This window comes from Cricetulus griseus (assembly GCF_003668045.3).
Source record: "Cricetulus griseus strain 17A/GY chromosome 1 unlocalized genomic scaffold, alternate assembly CriGri-PICRH-1.0 chr1_0, whole genome shotgun sequence".
In the NCBI taxonomy this organism is placed as follows: Eukaryota; Metazoa; Chordata; class Mammalia; order Rodentia; family Cricetidae; genus Cricetulus; species Cricetulus griseus.
Genome location: NW_023276806.1, coordinates 149,282,140 through 149,306,513, shown reverse-complemented (window position 1 = coordinate 149,306,513; position 24,374 = coordinate 149,282,140). Strand labels below are relative to the sequence as shown.

The window sequence follows — 24,374 nt, the reverse complement described above, 5'->3', positions numbered from 1 at the left end:
TGCTGGTCTTATAAAGTAAGACAAGAAACGGAGGCAGAGCTTCAGGGGTGTTCTGGAACCTTGTCAATGTCTGGCTTGTACAGCGGACCTGGAAAAAGCCATTCACCCCCTCTTAACTTGAACTGCCTCAGCTCTGTAGCTGTCTTTGCCAGTGGGCTTTGTTTTGCCAGATGGTTAAATGGTCTAGAGGTTCACTAATTCATTTAAGTTCTGATTTCACGTCTAACCACAAAAGTGGGATCCAGATTCAGTAAACAAGAAACCCTAAAGGGATGGGGACTTTGCTCCTCATGAAGATATTTTTAAGCAAGAAGATGAGTCAGAGTATCGAAACATTATGGGATATCTACAAGGCGAAGACTAAAGAATCCAGCAGAATGAAAAAGTATGTGCATGTCTGTGTGCGAGACGCCCCTTTACATGTGTAAATGGTATCCATTCAACAAGCATTTTTTTTTTTAATATTTACTCAAAAAGTGGGTTGGAATGAGTTGTGTGTTTGATTCATGTCTGAAGGAAGGAACTTGAGTTTGTAGTGTCAATAGCATCTTGGAGCTGAAGAATTTTGTTCACAGCTCAAAACTAGTAAAAATGCCTCCATTCTGCAGCCCCCCTAGCAGTAGAGCTTCGGCTGCCACACTGTCTCCCTGCAACAGCTCCTGCCTTTCACTAGTTCTTAGAATCAGGTGATCTCCCCCCACATATACACACAGAATGACCGTTTTCTGCAGGTCTGGTTTCACCCTTCAATACCTGGTCATTGACTGCTCTGTGGGGTGGCTTAAAAACAAAACAAAACAAAAACAACCCTGAAGACTGCTTTGGAGGGAGAGGGTGTCTTCACACAAACAGTGTAGTAGAAACAGAAGGAACAGTCTCTTAACCAGTCCCTGTTCATTGATGAGAAAAGTCTCACCAAGTAGTGCCAGACCCTGCATGACCGGAGACAACATCCACTGATTGTGGGAGGAAGTTGAGAAATAATGACTGATATTATTGCATACAGTGGATGTGCACTTGAGTGCCTATTGTAGCAATCCTTCCAGTTTGGATGCCAAGGATGACGAATCTAATAGTATTTATCTAAAGAAGGTACATCAAAGACAAGGGTATGTTTCACCTGCTTGCCTCACCTAATTGGGAAGCCAGAATCAAAATTTCCTACTTGTCTTGGGTCACAGTGTCCATGTACAGAGGTGTTGGGATGGGGACCACTCAGTAGGCCCCCTCAGACCTAAACTTGGTTGCAATTAATGCTGGGCATGATAGGCCAATCAGAATGCTGACTTGGGATACTGAGGGAGCTGGAATTCATCCTAGCCTTGTGGCTCTGCCAGGACATGAATTTTCCTGGTGAGACAGTAACTCAGGAAGAGATGTCCTTTCCAGGTGTGGTTCAGGCCTTCCTAACCCCTTCCTTCCCTGTCTTGCTCTCTTTACAGTGATCCGAGCCAAAGTGGTGGGAAAGAAGCTGGTGAAGGAGGGGCCTTTTGGCACGCTGGTCTATACCATTAAGCAGATGAAGGTGAGTGACATCATCACTAGCCCCAGGAGGGCTCTTGGAAGTTTGCCAGAAGAGTCATGGCCAAGGGAAGCCAAGTCATTGGACCTGGAATGTGTGTTTGCTCAGTGTAGAAGCCCCAGTCTGCCCCCAGGGAGCTGTTGAGGCAGCAGGAAGAGATGGTGGCTGCTTGCTCCTAAGCCAGGACAGGCAGATTCATTCATAGGTCTTTGTTGGAAGGCTGAGCTTTGGAACCAGATGGCAGATAGCTTTGTTACTTGATGACTGTGAGACCTCAGTGCAATTGCTGCCCTTCTTTGGCCTGTCTAAAACCTCTAAGAGCATCATCTTGGACTGCATGAGCCTAAGAGCCCTTGTGGGCTGAGTTGTGTTGTAGCCACAGGGCCTCCCCAAGGCTATATGATAGGTGTCCTTTCCTTCATTCAGTCTTCACATTGAATAAGTGCTGAGCACAGGGGCTTCTCTCTGTTTCCCAGCTCTGGTAGTCTTCCCACATGTCCTTTCCTTCAGTCTTCACATTGAATAAGTGCTGAGCACAGGGGCTTCTCTCTGTTTCCCAGCTCTGGTAGTCTTCCCACATTATAGTTCATTAGGGATATTTGCTAAACATATCCACACCATCAGACCACTCACCAAGCACAGGAAGGTTCCCAAGCATGCCAGGGTAGTCTGACTTCAGGAAAATACAGAGAACCCATGTTCTGGTCCAGTTGCTACTCCAAAAGAGCTCATTGACTTTGGCTTTGTGATTTTCCCGGCCATATTGTTACCATCAATTGGTAGTGTAGGGCTGGGCTTGACCCCTCATTATTCAAGCATTCTAATGGGTAGGGTCTTTTCTAAGCAGGAACTGGTAGTAGCTTCTGGAAGCATGTTCTTATGTTTGTCTTGGTGGCACTAAGACTGGGGCTTCAGCTTCAGTAACTCAGCTGCTCCTCAGCCCCTGTGCTTGTATGCAGATCTCTGTGTTTGTAGCCTGGGAGCCCATGAGGCAGCTTCTATCTTAGGATGATAGTTATATAGAGGGAGAAGAGACATGCACTGACTAGACACAAGTTCAAGCTGGGATGTGCTGAGGTCCATGTGAACTGCCTGCACTTTTACTCATTGCTGGTCTCTGCATCCTTGAACATATTAGGATGTGGGGTCCTGACATTCAACAGGCAGATCTTGGAGAATGGGAACATCTAATGAAAGAGATGAAGATGGGGCCCAAAGGTCTGAAAAATCCTCAGAAAAGACAAATGTTAAGGCCCAGGTTGGACTTGACTTGAGGGTGAGAAGTGACTCACCACTGGGTGGAGCCCAGCTAGCCTAGAGCCTGACCTTCAGGCCTCTTTATTCCCTCCTGAGGTCTGTGGTTAGAAGCACTAATTCTGTGGAACCTGTTGCTCTGGCTTCAATTGTGGAAACACTCCCAGGCTCTTTGGTTATGTAATGTTCAAAGTCAGCCCTGGCTAGTTGCCCTTGGCTGCCTGAGCTTGGTCATGAGAGCGGCTTATGTCTCCAGACAGCTGGGAGGCCAGGGGTGGGTGGAGATGGGAAGCCACTTTGCAACCTCTGGCAGTGGGGAAAGGGAAGCCAGAGTTTCTGGGTACAGTGGAGGCCCCTTCCTCCCTGCCCTGCAACAATCTCCATTGTCAGAAACTTTGAGGTTGCTGCAGAGCAATAGTTGGGGGGCAGGAATTCCTAAACTGGCTTGCTTTCCTTCCTGCCTTTAGGGCTTAGAGGCCCAGTTACCAGAGGCCTTTCTGTCAGCAGAATGTCCCTGGCTGGTGTCACACCCACAAGTGGGAATTGTTTAGCAGCTCTTATAACTACTTTCACCCACCAGCTTGCCAGCACATCACTCTCAGGCTGGCTGGCTCAGACATTGTTCACTGTCCTTCAGCTGGGTTCATGGTGTCAGGGTGATGAGCGTTCAACATAGCAATCTTTCCCTTATTTCTGACTAGGTTCAGTGGGAAATGATATGCCAAGAGCCATGCAATTCATTAGGGCAGATATGAGTCTCAAGTTGAGGCATTAGGGGACCTGTCCTAACCATGTGTGATTCTTGCTGTGGAGCCTGCAAAAGGTATAGCAGGAGACTCTTTGGAGGAGGGTAGTTTGTTTCTCAGTCATATCCAATGTCTTTCATTAACTGTAACCCTCTTTGCAGCTCTGTGTTATGACCCACAGAATGGTCATTGCCTTTTTATTTAGAGAGATCATCGGCCTGCATGTCAGAGCAGGTATTGGTTGGGAATGGGAGTCTGCCCATTTACCCTAGTTCTCTTCAGCCTCCTCTGTGCTTAGAATTGGGCCATAAGATGGGGAGACAAGGATATGCTTCTCACAATGACAAGACTTTATTTAGCAAGTAACTCAATAAGAGCATATGCTATGTCCCAGGTAATCTGCTAAGCCATTGTATGGACCAGCTTCATGCCAAGGATGTGAAATAGCTGCCCAACACTTGGAAGTAATATTACAGTCAAGATTGTCTGAGTAGAAAGTGGCAAACTATAAGGTCTTTACCATGGAGTCTTGGAGCAAAAAGAGATAACAAAGTTGGGGGCCTGCAAGCAGACTGACTGCTCATTTCTACCTACTGTGGGGGCTTCCTTCACCTACTCATCTCTAGTTCCCTTGGGGGACTTAAAAGGCCAGGTTAGATTTGCTGGTGTGTGATCTCACAGGTGACTGACTGACTCCTGGTGTGCAACCTGTGAAGGGTGTATCCGAAGTCTTTGGAAGAAGTGAGAGTCAAGCCTTCGAGGTTGACACTGGTCCCTAGGAGGTTTTGTTATTGTGGATTAGTCTACCCCAAAGGGTCTGACAGGGAAGCCAGGCAGCCCTGGAGCAGGACTGAAGGAACTTAGAAAACAGAGGACATGAGAAAGCCAATGCATCTGACCTCTGGGGTCAGGCACACAGCCTTCCCCCACCCCTTCCTCCTCTTGGGCTTGCCTTAAGTGCACACAGACCGGCAGTGTGGGGGTAAGGGGTAAGTAAGGCTGCAAGAATGCCGAGGGAGCTTATTGTAAACCCATACTTAGAGATCAGCAGCAATTGAGCTGTGGTGCAAAGGTGGAAGTTTCCAGAACCAGCCTCCGTCATTTGTGGGGCCTTATCTCCCATCAGGACCATGGGAAAGCAATTTGTTTTGCCAGGGGCTATTGTTTGTACAGCATAGACATGCTTTCAGGCAGGCTGCAAGGGACAGCACGTGGGGGACATTATGTCCCAGTTGGTCCTGGGAAGATCCCAGGGGGACATGTGCTGGTCATGTGTTTGGCCTGTCCTGACTGGGGGCAGGACAGATCTGCTGGGCAGTTGGAATGTGCTGGACCCTTTCCTCAGTGGTTTGTCTAAGCAAATGAGCTCCAGCAGGACTTCCTCCAGCTGCAAGATCCCCTGACCTTCAGTCCTCAGGGAGCCATTGTCCTCCAATGCCTGAGACTCTTATGGTACAAGATTCTTATCTGGCCTTTGTTGGGACCTACTGTGTTGTCTGTCACACACTCCATCCACTAGCAGTTCAGTGGAAATCACTGTGAGCAGTTACCTGGCAGGGAAGTCAGTGAAGCTTGCTTGCTCTTTGTGGACCATAGTGATGGGACTTCACATCAGGGGTCTTCAATGTGTTTCCTGTGCATCAAACAAGCCATAGCCCTGGTCTGACCAACCAACCATGCTCCCCCATGGAATAACTGAACCCCAAGTTTCCTTGAAGTCCCAGGGGAGGAAAAGGAGTCTATTCCAATCCATTAGGACAGTGCACTCTGTATATAAGGAGAGGCCTCTAGATTGTGTAGGTCCAACAGACTGCTTTGTGCCCTGTGGGCCACCTGCCTCTGCCACGCTTTTGCCAGTTAGAAAATGAGGACTAATACAGCCCATCAGGGTATTTGTGAGGCACCAGTGGGGTACACTCTCTGGATAATTAATAATGCATGATAGGGATATTTTCTATTGTGAAGCTCTTAGGGGAGGACTAATGACAACCAGTCATTCAAGAACCCCTGGGAGGAAAGGATCAGGCCAGGTATGTATGGATGTCCCTCTCCATCATCCCTGGCTCACAGTTGACAGGACTTGTGCGACACACATAGACTTGTTCTGGAATTACAGAATGTGTTCAGTCTCTGTCATAGTCCTAATACTCTGAGCACATGCTGACCCACAAGGGCCGGAAATGGAAGAAGCTGCTGAAGCTGAGGAAGCCATGGTTCTAATCTTCATGGGCTGGAAGGGGAGCTAGTGACAGATGACCATGAAGACCACAGCCTGTGGATTGTCTTGCTGGACTTGATGTTGCTGTTTACCAACTGTGTGACTACAGGCAAGCCTTTGAGCCTGTCCAAGGCTCAGGCGCCACATCTGTAGAGTGGGCACCAAGGCCCCTGTTTCTCAGGTCCTTGGCATTCAGGGTCTAGATAGTCTAGCTGTCTCCTAACCTTGCTGTCACTAACACTGGGTCCAGGTAACTCTGTACCAGAAGCTTTTCTACATATCACTGGAAGATTATCAACACCCTTGTGCTCTGTCCACTCTTCTGCCATCGTCCATGTTTCAAATGTTTCCAAGAGATGCAGCCTTGCCTCTGGTTGAGAGCTGCTTGATTCATTCAGTCATGTAGATGGAATTTTACATAGTCTAATCTATAATAATGATATGCTTAATTAAGAAGTTTTGATTTTTTTTTACATTTATGTATATGCGATTCATCTTGAGTAAAGAAACTCAGTGCTACCCCAGAAGCTCAGAAAAATCAAATCATAGACAATGTGCTCACCCTCCTCCAGTCAAATAGAATTTACATTAGTATCCTCATCCTCATCTGAAAAATGGAGTTCTTGGTACCTTCTCTCCGGGCTCTTGTGAGGATGCTGTAAGAATGCTGCTGTATATGCTAGCATGTCACAGAGATGTAATGTGGAGACCAGCTGGCTGACTCACTATCCTCTTGAAACTTAAATGGAGCAACATGGAGCTTTTCATAATATCTGCTTTGAATCTGTGAAGGGACATTGTGGTTTGAGAGATGTGTAGGTAGAAGAGTGGGGTAGGGCAGCTGGATGGGGCATGCTCCTGGCTCAGGGAAAAGAATAGATGCCCTTCTCTGATGTGCAGGGAACCCTGTGGTGGTGACATAATAGCCTGCCCCTGGCTGGCTTGGCAGAGGAACCAGAAACTCATACACGGCAGCTTGCTGATTGGGCTTAGCCCCTCCCTCATGACTATGTTCCTTTTTGCCCACAGATGTACCGAGGCTTCAGTAAGATGCCCCATGTGCAGTACATCCACACGGAAGCCTCTGAAAGTCTCTGTGGCCTTAAACTAGAGGTCAACAAATACCAGTACCTGCTGACAGGTAAGAGACACCGGGAGCACCAAGACACTGCTCTCTTGCTGTGGGTCTGCCACAGCTGAGTAAGTGGTGTCCTGAATGTCACAACCACGAGTCTCAAGAAGTGAAGGGTCTGTCTTGCTTAGCCAGTGCTGACTGACAGCCTTGGTTCCATCGTGTACCTGGTTACCCTGATTTTGTGGTATCTCAGCTTTAACATATCTAGAAAGGGGCTGCCTCATCTACAGCACTTGACAGTCAATCTGTCTTATGTCATTGATTTGTCTTATGTCACAGATCGATCTTTAGGCTTTCATTGTAGTAATGGCATGCAAAACCCTGAGGACTCTAAGACCTGATGGCTTTGAGACCTTCAGCAGAGTGCTCAGTATCTCAAGCTCCATTGTCATTTGGAAAACAGGCCAGAGTTCATGTCTAAAGGTGTTGGGGAAGGTGGCACAAACTTAGGGTCAGTGCCTGGCCCTGGCAGTACAGGGCTCTAACAGAATATGCCTATTCTCTTGCCTCCTATCTCACTTCAGGCCGTGTCTATGAAGGCAAGATGTACACAGGGCTGTGCAACTTTGTGGAGAGGTGGGACCAGCTCACGCTGTCCCAGCGCAAGGGGCTCAACTACCGTTATCACCTGGGTTGCAATTGCAAGGTGAGTTCTATCGTGTCAGCCTGGAAGATTTGGTTCCTGCTCTGCTAGAACAGACAGCCTATTGGGTGTGGTGCAGGGGTGGTAAGGAATGCTGCCCTGGGACAAGGCAGGCAAGAAAGCTCTGAAGAATGCCTTTGTTCTGTCTTCCCTGACTGGATGGTGCCCACTTGGCAGCTGCTGGGTTATGAGGGCTCTTCAGCCTCCTGGCCCCTCCCAGCTGTTCAAGGCCAAGACAGGTACAGGAAGTTTCCCTGAGGGTTCTGCCAAGCTGTCCTAAGTAGGTTCACTCTGACAGCTGACTCACTGGAGTCCTTGCCCAGGTGGACAGGCTGGCTGAGGCCTGCTGACATCAGCTGCTGCCCAGCCCCTTAGTCACTCTCTGCCCTCATCCTCAGAATAATATCATGTCCTCTCAATTACTTCATTGTACAGGTAAGGAATGACGGTGCAGAGATCTTTGCTATGTGATTCTGGGTTGTAGAGCTTTCTGAGTCTCTTCCACTCCAGGGCTATTGAACTCTAAAACGCACACTCTTGTCTTTCTAATCATTTCCTACAGCAGTGCTAGTTTCCCCTTCCTACATCTAATCTGGGACTCCATGCTGTGTGACCTGGAGCAAGCTGAGCAACCTTTCTTAGCCTCTTTATTTATAGAAGGGAATTAGAACTGTACCAAAAGTTTAGAGGCACTGGGTCTGGTACCCAGTAGATGCTCAATGGCATGAGCTAGTAGCTAGTGTAACTATACTGTCAGCATCAAAGAGCAGGGGCCCCAGGGTTTGAATCAAGGCTGGGCCTGCCATGGTACAGTCCCCTAACTGTGGCTTATGTGTTACTGCAGATCAAGTCCTGCTACTACTTGCCTTGCTTTGTGACCTCCAAGAATGAATGTCTCTGGACCGACATGCTCTCCAATTTTGGCTATCCTGGCTATCAGTCCAAACACTACGCCTGCATCCGGCAGAAGGGTGGCTACTGCAGCTGGTACCGAGGATGGGCCCCTCCAGACAAGAGCATCAGCAATGCCACAGACCCATGAACCCAGGCCTGCCCCACCTCATCTCCTTCCCATCCCACTGAGCCTCCCGGACACTAACTCTTCCCAGATGATGACAATGAAATTAGTGCCTGTTTTCTTGCAAATTTAGCACTGGGGACACTTAAAGTCTCTGCTGGCTATGGAGTTGATTTGAAAATACCTTCCTGTCTCTGCCCCTACCCCTTCTTTTTTGGTTTTGACATTACCCATTTCTAACTGGGAATCTCTGGTGCCAAGCCAGAAAGAATGAGGCATGTATACTCCTCTTCTTCATGATATATAATCTATATTTTTTTAGGAAAACAAAAATTGAAAAATCTATCCCATTTGGGCATTTAATAGCTACTCCTCTTTCTTCCTCTCTTTACCACATCCTAGACCCACTTCCAGTTACTCTCCTTCATCCTAGTACACAAAGAACACGGATAAGGAGGTTGGCAGAAGTCCAACTGTTTCCAAATCAGTCAAGGGCAGACAGATGCCAGGTATTCAAAAGACCTTATCCACAGAGGATATACAACTGTGTATCTGGATCAGATGGTTTGTCTATGTCTGCATGTCAGAGTGAGGGAGGGAAAGGGCAAACTGCAGGAGCGGGTCTAAGATGACACACAATTCCCCAGTTCAGTGATACTTGCGTTGACCAGATGTTTCAGATTTTGGAGCAAGCATCCATGTCAGAGTAACAGAACTTTCCACGTTGATGAAGACTTAAACATCTGCCTGAGTTCAACAGATAGCCTGTCTGTTTGTACAAAAACTCAGACAAAGGGTTGAGATGAACATCTTTCCTCTTGCCTCCCATTAGACATCCTCCTGGGAATTCTTGGGGAAGTTTGGTTCAGAGCTTGCCGATATGTAAGCTGGAGAAATATACACCAGACACTATCCACAGATATAGTAAAGTAGATTTGGGTAGAGAATACTATTTCCAAAGTAGTGTTTAGCTCATCTAGGGGGACGTGTTTATATACACATTTTCATATACCCACAGGGGATTATGAGCTAATTTTTATAGGACACAGAATTCTATTCAATGCTGTTAAAAATGCAAACAGTTTAATCTCTTTTGTTGTTTGATGGGAAATTGTGACATTCCAAGTTGAGTTTTTTTTTTTTTCATTTGAATTAAACATTTGAAACTCTGAAAACCCTCAGCACCCTCTTGTCCCTATAACTGGGATCATCTGACCTCTCACCTCCTTTCTTCCTTCTGCTCTGTGTTCTGGTGGCCTTCACTTAATTGCCTTACTGGCCAGCTGGTGGCAGGTGAGTGTGAGTGTAGGTTAGGGGCCTTCACATGAGAGAGACATAGGGACACAGGGATGCACAGCATCCTGCCTCTGTGGAATGCCTCCTCTCCTGCATCTGGGGACATATCTTCCCCAGATCAGCAGTGGGTGAACATTACCTCCTGAGGTGGTCACTTCACAGAATGAACATGGTTGGTCACCAAGAGAGCCAGGCTCTGCTGTCAAACTGTAGGCCTTTTGTTGTATTGTATTTTTGTTTTTAAAATAAAACTATAATATAAATTTTCCTATTAAGTAAGATTATTTTAAGTTTTAGTGTCAAAAATGCATTGCCAATAGTAGGTGATAATGTGTATTTTACAGAGTTGAGGTGGTAAGGTGGTGACATTTAACATAATTACTCTCTGTCTCTTTTCAGACTATGGGTATTTATCCTCTATCAGTATCATATTTTCAGTTATTTCCACTTTAGAAAACATAGTTACCAATTATAAGTAGAAAGAGAGAGAGAAAAGCCAACATGTTCCTCTAGTGTCTGCTCCCCACCCCACCCCACATACACCAATGCTTTGGCCTGGTGTTTGATGGAATAGCAGAGTAGGAAGACAGTTCAGGCAATGGGTGTCAAGTTTCCTCTTGGCTGATTTCATTGCCCTGTGCTCACAGGGAACAGAAGGCATGGCCCTTCCCACATGTGGAGAAGGAGGTAAGGTCAGCAAGCCAGTGGTTCTTAAGGGGCGACTTACTGTTTGGGGTTCTTTACTCAGAGCCTCCTAACATGGGTCTCTGGATCTACCCTGCTCAAGTGTCATCCCATATGTGCACCCCAGTGTCTCTTCTAAGAGGTCGTTAGTCATTCTCGATGTGTGATCACTTCACTCCTAGAGGGAGAGACAAGGTGAGGCCTGAGTGTGAGGCACCTGATGTTAACCTGAAGATAAAATCAGCTGGCAGAACCATGGTCCCCGTGGCTGTTGAGGCCCTGGTGACACGTCATGGCAAGGAGGGGTCTTCTGGAAAAATCACGTCACCAGAGGGCGGTTTCTGAGCTTTCTATAAGCTATAGCTTTGTTTATTTCACTTTATTTCACCTGTTCACTTACTGTATAATTTAAAATCGTTTATGTAGCTGAGACACTTTGTTATTTCAATCATATCATGAATGTTTTATTTTGCTAAATCATGTGCCATGTGTAGGCTGTCCTGTGTAAACTGTGTATAAGAAAAGAAGGAAAAAAAAAAGAAAGAAAGAAATCCACATGCCATTTTCCTGATTCAAATTCTATAGTAGAATGGAGGGCAGAACACTGGGACTCAAGCACTCAGCTAGACTGGAGTTCAAGGAGATAGAAGGTACTAGAAACAGCCTCCCCGACCTCCTCCCCATGGAATCCCAAGGGTGGGAAGAAGAAGAAGAAAAATAAAACTAACAAAACAAAAACAAAGTACACTCTTGTCCAGTATCAACTATCCCTGGGTCATCTGCCACCCACTTCCCAAGACCTTTCTCCTACTCAACCAGGAAGCTATGGTTTCTGCAGAGACTGGGGCCATGGCAACCATGACTCCAAGCTCTCTTTGTCTCATCCAGGCATCGTTTCTGTCTCCCAGCCAAGGAATTCCTACACACAGGCTCTTCTTTCCCAGGCTAGCATCTGTTACAGCCTGGGTAGGGAGCTTAGGAAAACCCTAGTGCCTACCTTCTCCAGCCCTTGCCCTGCCATACAAACACTGTTTCATGCTGTACTTCTTAAACAATAAAGGATCCCCAATGACTTTTGGGGATAGATCTGTCTGGGAGATAATGTGGGTCCAGGAGCCATTACCTTCCCTGTCTCATGCCAAGGTGGCATACAGGTGGTTGGCTCCCAGCTACTTAAAATATTGGATTAGAGAGAAACGTAAAAAATATTAATATAATGGCAGAAGTACAATGAAATTGGAAAAGGCAGGAGAGATCATCTCAGCAGATCTAAATTGGCTGTCTGGATTTAGGAGGAGAGGACCTAAATGCTCTGAGGACAGGGGTACCTTAGATTCTCTATGACTACTTTTCCTCTAGCCAGTTGCCTGTGCTGAAGCCCAGTAATGATGAAGAGACACCAACCAGAGAAAACCCTGTCTAGAAGGAATGTATTTGTTGCTAAATTTTGTAGCACTGTTTACAGTTTTCCTCCATGTTATTTATGAATTTTATATTCCGTGAATGTATATTGTCTTGTAATGTTGCATAATGTTCACTTTTTATAGTGTGTCCTTTATTCTAAACAGTAAAGTGGTTTTATTTCTATCACACACCTGCTGTCTCTTGCCTTCTTCTGTCCTGTCTTGGGGGATTATATTGTTATCAGAGAGGATCTTGCAAGCAAATGCTGCCCATCCTCCACATTCCTGTACACAGCCTCCTTCCACTCATGTCTACATTTAGGGCCACCTTCACTAAGCCTTTTATTTTACAACAGATTCCAGGAGAGTATCCTTAGCCCCCTATGGCTGCTAACCCAGCACTAACTTTACTCCTTCATTCTACTGGCAGGATTCCCCCTAGACCAGTGTTCAAAAGACCTCTGTCTAATCACTTGTGGGTGAAAAGGGCTGGGACCTGTGTCAATCTAACTCATGTTTTCCCCTAAGAATCCCATGGTCTGAGTGGGAATGGAAGCTTGCAGGCAGCCATACTTGATGCCAATGGTCTTACTGAAATCCTGAGTGAAGCTCCTTGGGAATGCTAGGAATTCCTGAGGACCTAGGAGGACAACTGGTGAGCTCCTCCCAGCACTCAGTGAGCTTCTCTCCATTACACACCACCACTTAACTATGAGCCCTCCTTTCCCAGTGTTCAAATAGGGCCTTTGCCCCTGTTAGAAAGATTCTCCACTCTGAGCACCCACTATATGCCAGGCACAGAATTAGACATACACCTGCACAGACCCTTATCAACCTGCTATGGTTCTACCACTCTCAATGAGGTTAAATTCTTGTCTAAAATCTAGTCAGTAGACTGGTCAGTGATTAGTAATTAACTACTTTGAAGGCCAACACTGAATTTCTTGTGTTAGTTTATATAGGTTCCGTGTTATTCAGACCATGTCATTGTAGTGACCAAACACCAGAAAGAAATATCTCATGGTATGTGGGGGGTGGGAGGGGTGGGTTGGTGATTTTCTTTTGGTTCCTGGTTTCAGAGGCTTTGGTTCACTGTGCCCAAGAGGACCAGCAGCTTTCATCATGGTAGACTGAAATAAAAAACAATGCCTAAGCCCCAGCCTTCCTCCGTTTCCTTTAATCTCATCTGGGCCCCCAACTTCATAGATGGCATGCTACCCACATTCCAAGTTGGTCTTTCCTGGCTCAGTTAATCCCTGACAGACACCTAGAAAGTTCATTACTAACCTGGGTTCATTCCAGTCAAATTGATAACTCAGATTTACCATTACACCTACTCAGACCAAGCAGACATCCCAGTAGATACAGTAGACAGACAACCAATGAGAGCCTCAGACATCCTGGATTTTGTGACTGATGGGTAGATACAGCAGATAGACAACTAATGAGAGCCACTAACTGGTTAGGTTGCTCCCACTGAAGCCTGCAGTCCTACCTGGCAGTGTTTATAAGTGGACCTGTCCAGCTCAGCAGCCAGAGCCTGAAATCTAAGCAGACCACTGTCCCTAGCTAGGATGAGTACATATTACTCTTGCTCCCCGAGGTCCTTATTCCCTGCAAGGCTGAGTGCACTGACCATGCACCAGTCACATAAGCAGGCATACTGTAGGCTGGTTCCAGCAGCTCACAACTCTTCTACCAAAACTCCAACTGAGGACATTAGTCCTAAACCTTCCAAATAGGTAACAAAGCCCACCTCAGTCTTAGTAGACTCCCAGAGAGAATACAGGTGAGCTTCAAAGAAAGGAAATTGGACATATAAGCAAATTGCTCTTTAATAATCACCTCAAGTAAAATATCACAGCTTTTATTAAAATTACAGTGGAAACCAGGTCCCAGGAAAAGTGTATTGAAGGTAACATTTTAGCATAAAAATAGTTTTGCCCTTTATACTCAACCTTTGGTTCCATGGCAGCTTAAGAAGTCCCTTGATGTGTTTCACAGAATGCCAAGGACCTTTGTCACTTGCTCTATTGCCTGAAATTCCTCTGGGGAAGCTGATCCTTCCCCCAGTGAGCACTAGACATTCCAACAAGCACAGGCCATGAAGGCTCCCAGGTGGAGGCCAAGTAACCAGGAAGCAAGCTGTGAGCCACCCAGAGAGACTCAGGAGACAGACACGTAAGGGCATCCTGAATCATGAAGAGAAGCAGAGCTAAAAAGGCACTCACCATTGGCTTGTGGTTCGGGAAAAATGTTTGCTCCACGAGTGGAAACTTCTCAGGACCCAAAGAATGGAAGATCTTAATGAGCTGAGAGAACTGGGAGAGAAAGGGAGAGTTCATTAGCCAGCCAGGGTTGCTCACTTGACTCTGGTCTTCAAACATCTGCCCTGTGTTAACTTCTAGAAGCTGTTTCTCACCACCACGATAAAAAGCCAACTTCCTTGGCTTGGGTATCATCTTCTCTTTTATCCTTTGTGCCTGCCCCTGACCCAGAAGGTAGGCAGGTCACTGTCTTCAGTTCGACTAAATTTTATGAGCACTTAACTGCATTCTCAGCCATTTCACACAAAGTCCTTGGCCCCAGTACATACACCCTGCTGGAGGTTCTGCCATCCTTCTGCCTGCAATGTCTGTATTTCTAGGACAGCACTGTAGGCACTTCATGACATTCACTCTGAGATCAGACTCTCTCATTCAAATTCTTACTGTTATAGCTATAAGACCTGGAGAGGCAGGTCCAGAAACCTGTTTCCTAATTTGTAAACGGCGAAGATACAAAAATCTCACTCGCTGGATTGCTAGGACACTACTACCTAATTCATGGTAGTAGGTAGTGAGTAATATTTCTTCTGCTTTTACAACTATACATTGCAAACATTCAGACAGGTCCCCACTGTACAGCATGTATCTCTTCACTTCTTAATGGGACCTTAGATTAGCTTGTGCTTCCAGAGTAAGAGTCAGATCCAGTGGCTGTGCGGAGCTCACATGGCGCCTGGCATTGTGCATGATCAGGACAATACTCCAAGCCTGCTAGGCCGGGCCTAGGGGAAGACAGGCAACACTACAAGGTTGAGATGCTAAGGTATTGCTGGTGGGAAACATGGGGAATTTGGTACAAAGAGGGCAGGGGTCATCAGGAAGGCTCCTCGGACCTATGCCGTAAGAGGAAGAAGGGTACTCTGTATATTCAAGGAGACCACTGTTTCTGAAGGCCTTCAATGGCTTCCATGGTTGTGGCCTCAGGTGCAGCAGGGGATGGTAAGGAAGCAGGCAAAGAGTGGTCCATCACAAGCAATCATGAATTTTAAAAGGCTGGACCAAGTGTCTTCTTATTCACTCAGAAGGCAAAGAAGAATTATAGCTGGATAACAAAAGAACAACTTGGACTCTGCAAACATAGGTACCTCATGGCTAGAAGAAGAGTCACATTTTATGCCAGGAAAACGCCAATATCTTTGACAGAGAAATAAGGATGCTGGGGAAATTCCTGCTCTATACTGGGTTCCTGTGCACTCTTGGGGAATACCTCACATTGTAGCACAGAACTGAGTCATTATAAAAGGCTTGGAGAACCATTTGGGGATGTCCTTCATTTTACAGATAAGGAAGCTGGAGTTCAGAAAGGAAATGCAACTCCATAGCTACACTGTGGGTTTTGGAGAAGAACTACAGCTCTTACTGTCAGTTATGTGGGTTTCGGTTTCTTTTGTGCAGTGGGGATACCTAGGATGTAGGTATTAGCACAAGGCATAGTGAGTGCTAATTAAGTTGCTGCTGTCAAAATTATGGACTGTTTCCTTCTCATGACATTCAAATCTTAGGTTCCATGAGTCAAAACCCTTAGTTATGATATAAAGAGACAAACAGCAAGGATGGCAGCAGCCAAGACTAGCCACACTTATTATATTAACTCAAGTAGTCATTCAACAAATACTGAGAGCCATTCCAGCCTAGACTTAGTCCATGTATAAGAAGCAAGAATTGTTGCCACCATTTTTTAGGGTATGCTGTGTGCTGGCCACCATTATAAACACTTTACATGCTCCCCACTGGAAACCAGGAAAACCCTATTATTACCATCCTTTTCTAAATAAGGGCACCAAGTTCAGAGAGGCTAATGCAATTGCTCGAGGGCACACATAAGTGGAGAAACTTGGCCTTGGTCAATCCGGCTCCAGTGCCCAGACTCTAGTGTTCTTCACTCTCAGGTGATGACAGACAGGCAACCAACCAGAGAGCTGAGACATTTCATAGCATTTTCTCCACACCTCTGAGCCTCCTTTGTTTTTCCCTGAGGACAGATGACACAGTTGTCATATTTGTTAATAGACTGTTTCACTAGAATGGGGCTAAGAGGCAGGTACTCTGGTGCCATAACTATGTATGTGTGTGGCTACATTGCTTGTATTAAGGGAGATAAATGAGAGGTAAAGGAATGGTGTCATTTAGGTGCAGACCATGTGTGGGGTAACAAAGTGGAGTTAGGGATGGAGATTATTTGAGGGAGTAGAGGAGGGCTGGTATTTTAGGAAGATCCTTTGTTTTTGGATAACACTTGAATGGAAACTGGAGTAAACCAATTGACTAGTGAATCAATGGGGAAACAGCAATGTGAGAGCTGGAGAAAGAGGGCTTTGTCTGGGTTTACCATTCACTAGCCCTAAGATCCCAGAGAGTTCTGAAGCTAAGCCTTCTCCTCTGTAGGACAGAGGAATGATGCCATCTTCAACTACATGGGTATCTGTAGCAATTTTCTGGTATCCAGTAAGTGTTTGAAAACTTGAAAAGCAACAATAAGAAAATTATATTAGGATGTTAAAAACAAGATACGTTTGTTTGTTTGAGTCAGGGTCTCCCATAGCCTGGGCTGGCCTGGAACTCTTACTACATAGCCAAGGATGACCTTGACTGATCCTCCTGCCTGCATCTCCTTAGTTCTGGGATTAGAGATATGCACCACCACATCTGGTTTTTGAAGTACTGGAGATTGAGTTCAGCACTCTAGCAACTGAGCTATATCCCCAGCAAGACTAACACGACTATAACACAATCCTGTATCACAATGTGTTATACATAATATTTTTCAGGCTGAAATTCCCAGAAAAGACCTGGGGTCAAGTTGCTTGTTCAGTTTCTTAAATAAGATTCTTCTCCTTGCTGAGGCTCTGTATGGTGAATGGAGCCATTTAAGGCTGGGAGACCACCAGATGCTTCCCTGTTCCCTCCATGTGGGGTGTCTGTAACCTACCACCCAGGGCTTGCTGCAGAAGTTGTATACAGAGTAGAGAGAGTTGACAGCAGGAAGTCCTCCATACTGAAGGCCGATGACAAGGCTGCGGTAGTCCTCAGCCAGGGCCATGCTGTAGGCATGCTGTCGGACCAGGATGAAGTCTGGTTTGAAGGACCTACCAAGAAAGGAAGCAACAGCTATATTAAGACATGGCAGTATAACCAAGGCTTGCTGTATAGCCATGACCCTACATGGTTGCTACCCATAGGAACTCTTAGCTGAGGGCAGGATAGGGGACAATGGAGAGAGCTAGGTATAACTCACAGCTACCCAACTACAAACCAAATGAATTGAAAAGAACAGATACTTCGTTGTGTTTAGATTTTATTTGTGTTTAGATTAGATTATATTGTGTTCCTATTTTATTTACAATGTGGAAAAACATGTCTCAAATAACTGAGCAATGAAGTAACTTTTGCTAAGTTCTGAGCAACATACAGAATACATTAGTCCCTTGAGTATTGGATGCTCTGAGCTCCCATTTCCCAGAGGTACATCCTAACACACAGGAAAATACATAATTGCTCAAAGTGACATGTGGCAGGGTTAGGGTGATAGTTGTCAACTGTCTGATAGCTGGACTTCTTCCTTATAGATTCCCAATCAAACTGTCCTCGTGTCCTCAAAGCAGCAACCCCTAGAAAGTGGCAAAGACCAAGCGCACACAGGTTCTTTTCTGGGTCCCTCTGGAGACAGGGTCCTGATGAATGCTTCTCAACGGAGTCTGGGGAGGGCTTGGATATGCCCACCCTCCACATACACTTTACAGCTGGGAAGATTTGCAACTCTGAGATATTAACGTCCCCAAACCACAAAGCTGGTGAGCAGGAGAGTTGCCTTTGAACTCTGTCATTGTCATTGGTTTAAGCCCTTATGCTTTTTACCCCATATCCTGGCTTCTGGCAGATGTACAGTGTTTTATTCGCACTGTCAAAGACCAACTTATTTCTGTGCTCCTTACTTCTAAGATACATGAGAAAACCAGCCTCACAGTGGGCAGAGGGTAGACACTCGACATGGCACCATTGATCTGTCTGTCTCATCTGGAGTCATATCCTTGACTTTGCAAAAACCATCTCTTTAAAATAATTCAAATACAAGCTAAAATAACTCAAAAGGAAGGGCATGCTCCTACTGAGGACAGACAAAAAGAATGTGCATAGTGCAGATGTGTCTCAGGTCACACTGACCTTGGTTCTCAACAGACAATTCTAGGACAGGTATGTGAAGGGGAGGTGAGGTGGAGATGCCTGTGAACATCACTTCCCCCTCCTGTCAAAACAAAAGCAAGCTCTTCTCTGCTAAGTGCTAACTCATCTCCACAGGTCACTTAAACAAGTCTGTGGTATGTCTTCAGGAGTCTGACTCACAATGTGTTTATGGGAATGGTCAGCCTTAGTGTAGGGAAGTTCAAGATAGAATCTTGGGGTGCTGCAGAGATGGCATAGCAGTTAAGAGCACTAGACACTCTTCCAGAGAATCTGGGTTCGATTCCCAGAAACCACATGGCAGCTTGCAACTGTCTGCCACTCTAGTTCCAGGGGACTCTGATACCCTCACACAGACATACATGGAAGCAAAATACAAATGCACATTTTAAAAAAAGGAAACTTAGGATGAGAGCAACTGAGAAGGAAGAATGGAGGAGGGATTCGATGGCAATCAGAAGCCCTTGAAAGAGAACCATTTTCTTTTTCTTTTTAAAATTAGAGATGAGCTTCTTTTACATGTTAATCTCAGTTCCCTCTCCCTCCTCTCCTCCCCTGGCCCCCACCGACCCCCTATCCTGACCCCTTTTTGCTCCCCAGGAAGGGTGAGGCCTTCCATGGGGGATCTTCAAAGTCTATGATATCATTTGGAGCAGGGACTAGACCCTCTCCAGTGTGTCTAGGCTGAGAGAGTATCCCTCTAATGAGGAGAGGGCTCCCAAAGTCCATTTGTGTACGAGGGGTAAATACTGATCCACTACCAGTGGACCCATAGATTGTTCAGACCTCCAAACTGACTTCCTCCTTCAGGGCCTCTGGAACAGTCCTATGCTGGTTTCCCAGCTATCAGTCTGGGGTCCATGAGCAACCCCTTGTTCAGGTCAGCTGTTTCAGTGGGTTTCTCCAGCCTGGTCTTGATCCCTTTGCTCATCACTTCTCCCTCTCTGTAACTGGATTCCAGAGTTCAGCTCAGTGTTTAGCTGTGAGTTTCTGTGTCTGCTTCTGCTTCCATCAGCTGCTGGCTGAAGGCACTAGGATGGCATATAAGGTAGTCATCAATCTCATTATCGGAGAAGGGCATTTAAGGTAGCCTCTTGATTATTGCTTAGATTGTTAGTTGGGGTCAACCTTGTAGATCTCTGGATATTTCCCTAGTGCCAGAATTCTCTTTAAACCTATAATGGCTCCCTCTATGATGGTATCTCTTTTCTTGCTCTCCTCTATTCTTCCCCTGACTAGATCTTCCTGTTCCCTCATATCCTCCTCTCCCCTCTTCTCCCCTTCTCTTTCTTCTAACTCCCTCTCCCCTCCCCCATGCTCCCCATTAGCTTAGGAGACCTTGTCCCTTTCCCCTTCTCCGGGGGACAATGCATGTCTCTCTTAGGGTACTTCTTGTTTCTTAGCTTCTCTGGTGGTGTGGATTGTAGGCTGCTACTTCTTTTCTCTAGGTCTAAAGTTCATATATGAGTGAAAACATACCACTTTTGTCTTTTTGTGATTGGGTTACCTCGCTCAGAATGGTTTCTTCTAGTTCCATCCATTTGCCTGCCAATTTCAAGATTCCATTTTTTTTTTCTGCTGAGTAGTACTCCATTGTATAAATGTACCACATTTTCTCTATCCATTCTTCGGTTGAGGGAAATCTAGGTTGCTTCCAGGTTCTGGCTATTACAAACAATTCTGCTATGAACATGGTTGAACAGATGTCCTTGTTGTATGAATGTGCATCTTTTGGGTATATGCCTAAGAGTGGAATTGCTGGATCTTGTGGTAGACTGATTCTCATTTTCCTGAGGAACTGCCATGCTGATTTCCAAAGTGGCTGAATGAGTTGTTACTCCCACAAGCAGTGGAGGAGTGTTCCCCTTTCTCCACATCCTCTCTAGCACAGACTCATTGGTGTTTTTGATTTTAGCCATTCTGACAGGAGTAAGATGGTATCTCAGAGTTGTTTTGATTTGCATTCCCCTGATGGCTAAGGATGTTGAACACTTTCTTATGTGTCTTTCAGGCATTTTAGATTCCTCTATTGATAATTTTCTATTTTGTTCTGTACTCCACTTTTTAATTTGATTAGTTGGTGTTTTGGAGACTGGTTTCTTGAGTTCTTTGTGTATTTTGGAAATCAGTTCTCTGTCAGATGTGGGGTTGGAATCGAATTGAAAACCCTGATATTAACAGGTGTTCGTAGGTATGTGAGTTAATATCGGTTTTCAAGTCGATTCCATTCATCTACCTGTCTACTTTTGTGCCAATACCAAGATGTTTTCAGGACTATAGCTCTGTAATAGAGCTTGAAGTCAGGGATGGTGATGCCTCCAGAAGTTCCGTTATTGTACAGGGTTGTTTTGGATATCCTGGGTCTTTTGTTTTTCCGTATAAAGTTGAGAATTGTTCTTTCAAGGTCTGTGAAGAATTGTGCTGGGATCTTGATGGGGATTGCATTGAATCTGTATACTGCTTTTGGCAAGATTGCCATTTTTACTATGTTGATCCTATCTATCCAAGAACATGGGAGATCCTTCCATGTTCTGGTAACTTCTTTAATTCCTTTCTTTAGAGACTCAAAATTCTTATGATACAGGTCTTTCACGTTTTTGGTTAGTGTTACCCCAAGGTATTTTATGTTATTTGTGGCAATTGTAAAGGGTGATGTTTCTCTGATTTCTTTCTCAGCTCGAGAAACATTTTCTACTTTTATATGATTTACTAAAATACCCATGGAATGTAGAAAGAAGTAAACAAATTGCTGGAGATCTTACAAAATGCAGAGAAAATTTCTAACAATCTTTATATACACATTTTGATCCAACTATGTAGTTTACTATATATAGCATGCATTCATACACATAATTGATTTCATGCTTTCCTTCAGTTACAATGCTGGGATTTTCTACATAATGCAATGACATGAATAGTTCCTTTATGACCAAAGTACTTTTAAAAACAAATTTCTTTCTTTTTCCTTTCTTCCTCCTCTCCCCTTTTCTTGTTCTTTCTCTCCCTCCCCCCCCAGCTCCTCTGTGCCTGTCCCCACTCCTTTCCTTTCCCTTCTTATCCTCCTCTTCTCCTGTCTCCTTTCTTCTCATCTTCTTTATTGCTGGGAATCATATTCAGGGCCTTACACATCTAGGCAAGCAGTCTGTTTTCTTCCTTTGATAATTCTGTCACACTGACCCTAATGGGCAGCTCCCCCAACCACTTTCAAGGTTCATTTTTCCCAGTTTCCATCTCACACAGCTTTGCCAGCCCAATAGGGCATTTGTTGTTCTTTGTAGTACTAGGCCCAAGTGCAGGACCTTGCACACGCTCCAGTGGGCTATAACCCATTCATTTAATTCATTTATTTGTTTCTGAGACACAGTCCCATTAAGTTTCCCAGGCTAGTCTTGAACTCCCTCTGGTAGTCTTGGCTTGCTTTAACTTGTATTCTTGCCTTAATCTCTCCAATAGCTGGGGTTACAGGCCTGTAATCACCAGGCCTTGTGACACTTCAGTTACAAGTATTTCAATGTGATGAGTGACATCCCCCAAACGATACCCTGCATCTCTCTGTTGTTTGATTTTGAATTTTTAAAAAATTAATCATTTGCTTTGTCTTTCTTATATGGCTCTGCTCACATCTGTCTCCATTTTAAAAACTATGGCTCTTCCCTCTGCTCCTTCATAAGGCCTCTGTATTGAGGATACTGCCTTTTTCTTATCAAATGTGACAATATTTTATTTTTACTAGGTGCATCTTTTTAAAAGGCACATAAATGTGCTTGCCTCACACTTCCTCTGGTCTAGTTTGTCTCCTACTGCCTTTTGCCCTATGTCTGTGTTTTGCTGCTTAGAGGGTCCAGACAGTTAGGCAGAACCCCTTCCTGATAGCGTGGTCTCCATTGTAGACAATAATGGCAGTGAAATCAGTGTCATGCCAGGGGTAAGTCTACCACGAGGAAGCAGTCAGAGGGCTTACTGCCCATCCTCCTAGCTTCTCTAGCTGTGTAAAGAATTCACAACAGGGACACAAACAGGAAAATGCAATCAAACCTCACTGCTTGCTCAGACCAGCTTCCAAGAATAGAATAGTGTTTTAAAGAAAAGATCTTATTTTTATTTTTAATCATGTGTCTGTGGGGAGTAGGAGGGAGATATGTAGTGCATGTGGATACAGAGCTCACAGAGGCCGTAAGGGGCACTAGAAGAGTGTGCACAGGAAGGACTTAAAAACAGTTAACATGAGGAGGAATGGCCAATGTGAAGGGGAGGGAATCCCTTCCTTGTGGTCAAGGGAAGAAATGAAGTCTGATGGTCAGGGTGTCCAGACAATAGTATGTGGCCCTGATAACTGTGGGGATGCTTTGCAGTGACACAACTTTAGTATTTATGGAGGAATATCATCCCCAACAAGAAAAATTTAGCTCCAAGGAACTTAAGTTGACCTCCGGTAACTTAAGATTTTCATATCCATGTACTTTCCACATGTAAGGTACTAGGGCTGGTGAGGCTTGTGCTAAAATCTGTCCAGCCAGAAGAATACACATCCTCCATGTCTCCCAAACAGCCAAGCCTCTGGTCCCTGGACATTTCCAAGCTCTACAGCAGAGGCTGAAGATGCCAAGAGGACGGGGACGTGGTACCTGCTTTTATAGAACTCACAGCTGGGAGGAATTTGGAGCCATGTGTTTGAAGGAGACACTAAAAGAATATCAAACACATTTGTGTTTACACAATAACTGTGTTGGCCTTATTCACAACAGCCAAGATATGGAGTCAGCTGAGGTGCCTATCAATGGGTATAGAACGCCTGAGGTCTTGAAAAAGAAGTAGGGCTTCTTTACACAGTGATTTAAAGGTTCTCCAGGTAGCAGGAAGAATGTTGTGAGCTTTTTTTTTTTTTCCAATATCTTCTTTTTTGGCAGGCAGAACTCAAGATAACATTCCTTCCCCAAAACAAACTATGACTTTGGTGGGAACAGGTTTTAGATTAGGACCCATGGAGAACGGCCTTGTCTGCAGACTGAAGTTTCTGCCCGCTTAGTCCTGCAGTCTTTAAGTTCCAAATAAACACACAGAAGCGTTTATTAAGTATAAACTGTTTGGCCAATGGCTCGGGCTTCTTATTGGCTAGCGCTCTCTTAATTATTAACTCCTCTCTATTAATCTGTGTATCTCCACATGGTCTTGGCTAACTGGAGAGTGCCTGAGCCTCTTGCTTCCTTGGCAGCTCTTTCGTGCCTCCCTCTCTGCATCTCCTCACTCTGTAGACCAGCTGGACTTGAAATCATGGAGATCACCTGCCTCTGCCTCCCAAGTGCTTGGATTAAAGGCATGCACCACCATGCCCAGCTATTCTATTTATTTTTTTAAGGATTTTCTTATCCTTTTTTCTTTTCTCTCCTAAGCCTATGTATATTTTTAAACACATTATAAACCATTTAGAGGTTTTTCTTCATCCGAATCAGTCTTTACTGTATATCTCTATCTTTTTCTTACCATATGAGTCTTTAATCTTCTAAACTGCATGGATAGGATTGAAGTGGAGGTTTTGACGGCTGGCTGCAACCAGTTAGGCTTTCCAACTTGGCAGGGGCATGTTTACCACCAGTTGTGCTCACTGCCTCAACTTTGGTCTATGCCACAATCAAGTAGGTTGTAGCACACTGCCTGTAAACCTTTTTATCTATATGAGTAAAAGCTAAATCTGCCATGTAGCATGGTGTACACTATGGAGATGGCCTCTGTGTACTGCTGCGGGAATCTGTTCAAGCCAAAATGCCACAGTGTCTCTGCACTGTGACCTGCATGAGACTCTGGGACTAGGAAGCCCAGTACAGCTCCCTTTTTGTGCATTCAGAACTCTTTTTTAAGCTTTTGTCAGGTTTTACAAATGTTCTTTTCAAACATTTGGGCATTCTCCAGTAAGTCAGGACCATGTGGAGATACACAGATTAATAGAAATGG

General features: G+C 45.1%; 1 protein-coding gene across 5 annotated transcripts in view; it reads right to left on the bottom strand.

Annotated features, from left to right (window-relative positions):
- Syn3 (synapsin III) overlaps positions 1 to 24,374 on the bottom strand; it is a 417,454-nt gene that overhangs the window by 259,144 nt on the left and 133,936 nt on the right. For 4 of the 5 annotated variants that reach the window (XM_027392481.2, XM_035451115.1, XM_035451116.1 and 1 more), the window contains 2 exons: positions 17,176 to 17,332; positions 14,151 to 14,240 (listed from right to left, as the gene is read on the bottom strand). In XM_027392481.2, coding sequence (XP_027248282.1) covers positions 14,151 to 14,240; positions 17,176 to 17,332 — 247 coding nt within the window. Of the gene's footprint in view, positions 1 to 9,602; positions 10,695 to 14,150; positions 14,241 to 17,175; positions 17,333 to 24,374 lie in introns of those variants that run through there. The other variant, XM_035451117.1, reaches the window with a different exon arrangement.